Source organism: Nicotiana tabacum, chromosome 2 (genome assembly GCF_000715075.1).
Source record: "Nicotiana tabacum cultivar K326 chromosome 2, ASM71507v2, whole genome shotgun sequence".
In the NCBI taxonomy this organism is placed as follows: Eukaryota; Viridiplantae; Streptophyta; class Magnoliopsida; order Solanales; family Solanaceae; genus Nicotiana; species Nicotiana tabacum.
This window is the reverse complement of record NC_134081.1, coordinates 86266969-86270811: the sequence shown is the minus strand read 5'-3', so window position 1 is coordinate 86270811 and position 3843 is coordinate 86266969. Positions and strand designations below refer to the sequence as shown.

General features: G+C 35.4%; 1 protein-coding gene across 1 annotated transcript; it reads left to right on the top strand.

The window, feature by feature from the left end:
- The first annotated feature begins 316 nt into the window (after positions 1 to 316).
- Positions 317 to 3174, top strand: LOC107787282 (pentatricopeptide repeat-containing protein At4g21705, mitochondrial-like). The gene is made up of 2 exons (XM_016608833.2): positions 317 to 731; positions 1471 to 3174. Exons 1-2 carry the CDS (start codon positions 417 to 419, stop codon positions 2662 to 2664), a joined length of 1509 nt encoding a protein of 502 aa, XP_016464319.2. The 5' UTR covers positions 317 to 416; the 3' UTR covers positions 2665 to 3174.
- Positions 3175 to 3843: the final 669 nt, after the last annotated feature.

Here is a 3843-nt window from a genome sequence, read left to right as displayed (position 1 = left end):
AAACAAAAAACACTAGAATCTATTTCACTAAATTGTCTAAGATATTTTTGTAATTTTATAGAATTATTAATTTATAATATTAATCGGATCATATATTTATATAGGGGTCTTCCGAAAATATATTATCTTATTGAAATCAGTGATATTTTTCACAGATCCAAGTCGGGACCGGAGAAAAATATTATGTTAGAGAATTTATTAATTTACCTAATATTAGTTTAGAGAGGTTCTATTGTAGTTTAGTGAAGTAATTTTTTCTTTAAAAAACCAAAGGAGGGTAATATATCCCTTAATCTTTTATCATCAGTGTCAAATTGCAATTAATTTATTACGTCGAGCTTTCATTTGTCTAAAACCCTAAATCCTGAACTGGGTCTCGACTCTCTTCTCTGTTCAGGTACTTTTTCTGTTTTTCAATGTTGGGGAGCTCAAACCAGTGTTCAGTAGCACTACAGGCCCCAAAGCCAATAAACTCAATGAACTACGCAACCTTGAATCGATCAATTTCTTACAATCTTCTGCGTAGGGCTTTCCCATTCCGCGCATATTGCACTGTCTATTCCTCAAAGCGTAATAATTTATTTTCCAGAATTAGCCCTGTTAGACGCGCGGATCTCATAATTCCAGTTCTGGATCAATGGGTGGTCGAGGGCAGAAAGGTCACAAGTTTGGAGCTTCAGCGCATTGTTCGTGATCTCCGTAGCCGTAAGCGTTTTTCCCAAGCCCTACAGGTTCCATTTCCTGTCTATCCTTTCTTTTAGTCTTTTAAGAATTCGTGCAATTTTTCTTATGTAGTATTAGAATGAGATTACTGAATAGAGTGGACTAAATATTCATTCTAAACATAAAGAGAGAAAGTGGAATAGATATGGATGAATTAGTATAGTCGACCCAACTAATTTGAGATGGAGGTTTAGTTGATTGATTGATTGGTTTCTTTTTGGGCTATGGGAAGCGGGATCAAGGAGCAGGGTATTGAAATTGAGCTTGTATTCTTTGTCTTAGTTGGGATTTAAGTTATGTACACTGACAGCATAAAGGGTTTTTACACTATCAGTGAATTTTAACTTGTTAATGTTATAGTAGGTTTCTTACCATTTTTACGAGGTTGTCGATTAATTTTCATCATAGAGCATTTAGCGGTAATTACTTTATAAGTGATCTGGTTGTTTTAATATTGTTTACACCTAGCATGTAGAACTTAAAATCCTGTTATTGAAGCTTTTTTAGACAACCCTAATATTAAGTAAGAAAGGAAAATGCTTGTGCAGCTCATATTTGAACTGGAGAATGGCAACTTGTTCCAAACTCATCTAAAAATGGCAACATGTTCCCACACATAATGTCTGAAAGTTTTCTTCTTTTTGGATCAAAATGTGACATTGTGTCATGATACTATTACCCATTTTACTACTACATCTGACCTGCCCTTCTTTCTAAAGCTGGTGGTGAATGCTTGTTGCCATGTAGGTTTCCGAGTGGATGAGTGTTAGTGGTCTCTGCCCTTTCAAGTCAGGAGATTGTGCTGTGCATTTGGATCTTATTGGTGTCGTCCATGGTTGGGAAGCGGCAGAGTGCTACTTTAATAACCTAACAGATGAACAGAAGAATGATAAGACTTATGGTGCACTCTTCAACTGTTATATTAGAGAATGTCTAGTTGAGAAATCCCTAGCCCATTTTCAGAAAATGAAGAAACTTGGTTATGCTTCCTGCACTCTTGTTTACAACAATCTCATGTGCCTTTACAGAAGTACAAGGCAACTCGAGCGAGTCTCTGATGTGCTGTCGGAGATGAAGGAGAATGGTGTCACCCCTAATAACTTCAGCTATCGGATCTGCATCAATTGCTGTGGAGAAAGAGCTGATTATAGTGGTATGGAGAAGCTTCTTGAAGAAATGGAAAGCCAGCCTTTCATATCAGTGGACTGGATCACCTATTCCATGATGGCTAATGTTTATATAAAAGCCAAGTTCAAGGAGAAGGCTCTTGCTTTCTTGAAAAAGTTAGAAGATAAGCTACATAAAGATCCAATAGGTTACAATCATTTGATCTCCCACTATGCGAATCTAGGCAATAAGGAAGAGATGTTGAGATTGTGGGGTGTACAAAAGATTGTGTGTAAAAAGCAAATTAACAGGGACTACATCACCATGCTAGGTTCCTTGGTTAAGCTTGGTGATCTAGAGACAGCTGAGGCCGTGCTAAAAGAGTGGGAGTCTTCTAATCACACTTACGATTTTAGAGTGCCAAATGTCCTTCTAATTGGATATTGCCAGAATGACTTAGTTGATAAAGCCGAAATAATGCTGCAAGACATTATCAAGAAAGGTAAGACACCAATCCCGAATAGTTGGGCTATCATCGCTGCAGGGTACTTGAATTCGGATGAGATGGAAAAGGCCTTTGAATGCATGAAAGAAGCAATAGCAGTACGAGCACAAAATCCAGGATGGAGACCAAAACCCCATCTGGTATCAAGCGTAAGCAAATGGCTCGGTGACCAACAAGACACTAGAGAACAAGAGGCTTTCCTTAGCTCATTAAAGACTGTAGTTACTGGAAATAAAGATGTGCATGATACCCTTGGAAACACAGAAGCCAGTGGAATAGGAGAAGAGAATGAAATTGAAGAAATTGTAAGCTATGAACATAGCAAGTAAACTTCTATCCTTCAGCCTGGAGGAAAGGCTCCTGGCTCATTTTTTCCTATTATCCCACCTCCATTTGTTTGGAGAAAACAGAGATGAAAAAGAGTAAGATGTGGTGTTGTTACTGTCGGGGCTAGCTTCTATACTAATAATTTGTTCATTATCTGTGCTTGAAGATTTGCAAAGAACAATGGAGAACAATGGTATACAATTGCAGCGAGCTTGCTTCTTCTGCTGTCAAATAGGAGAAAGAGAACTGGTGGTTTTGCAACCCAGTTAAGATTTTTGTTCACAAAATAGATCGGCATTTACTAGGTGTTTACAGTTATATATTTGTTTTCCCCCCTCTAAAGCTAGAGTTTGAAAAGATAAAGGATGTATTTGAAGGTCATTGATTCTTAATTTTGAAATAAACAGTTTACAATTGCTCATTCAGCTTAGTCATACATGATTTATTCACAAAGAGAATTGATGGAGAATTACCTAAATTGATTTGTTTGAAAAGAGCCAGTATGATTGAAATCTGAATCCATCAACATCACTTGGCCGAGTAAGTCCAAGATCCAAGTTAAAATTAAAGGTTATACGTACTATTATAGGTGAGGTCATATCTATACTATTATAAGGTGAACCTATATCTATGAATTCCCTTAAACAATAATTGACTTTTAGGTAAAATTGTTTTTGTTATGAAAGAAATGAAAATTGTTTTTTTACGAGTAACAATATGGAACAAGGAAAAACAAGCTAAGAGATATAAAGAGAAAGAGATGAGAGATTCTTATTTCTTCTTCAATTGTGTATCTTTTACTATCTATTACAAGACCTTTATATGGTTAATTTCACTTATGGTCATTGAACTATCTTTCAATTTCAGTAAAGTCGTTTAACTATTTTGTCACTTAAAAGTAATTAAAATTTATCATTGTCACTTAAAAATCATTTTGCCTCAAACTCCTACCATAAATATGACATGGCATTAAGTTTTATGATAAAAATCCAAAAATAAATGCCACATAAGCTAATATGGGTCATACCCATTTTAGATCCATAATCCAAATGGGTTTTGATAAAAAAAAATATTAAGTTCCACATTAGTTTAAAATGATTATCCTATACTACAAAGTTTTGCCTTTTCTGTTACATAAGATTATTTTAGTATAGAATAATTATGAATATGTATTATTTACA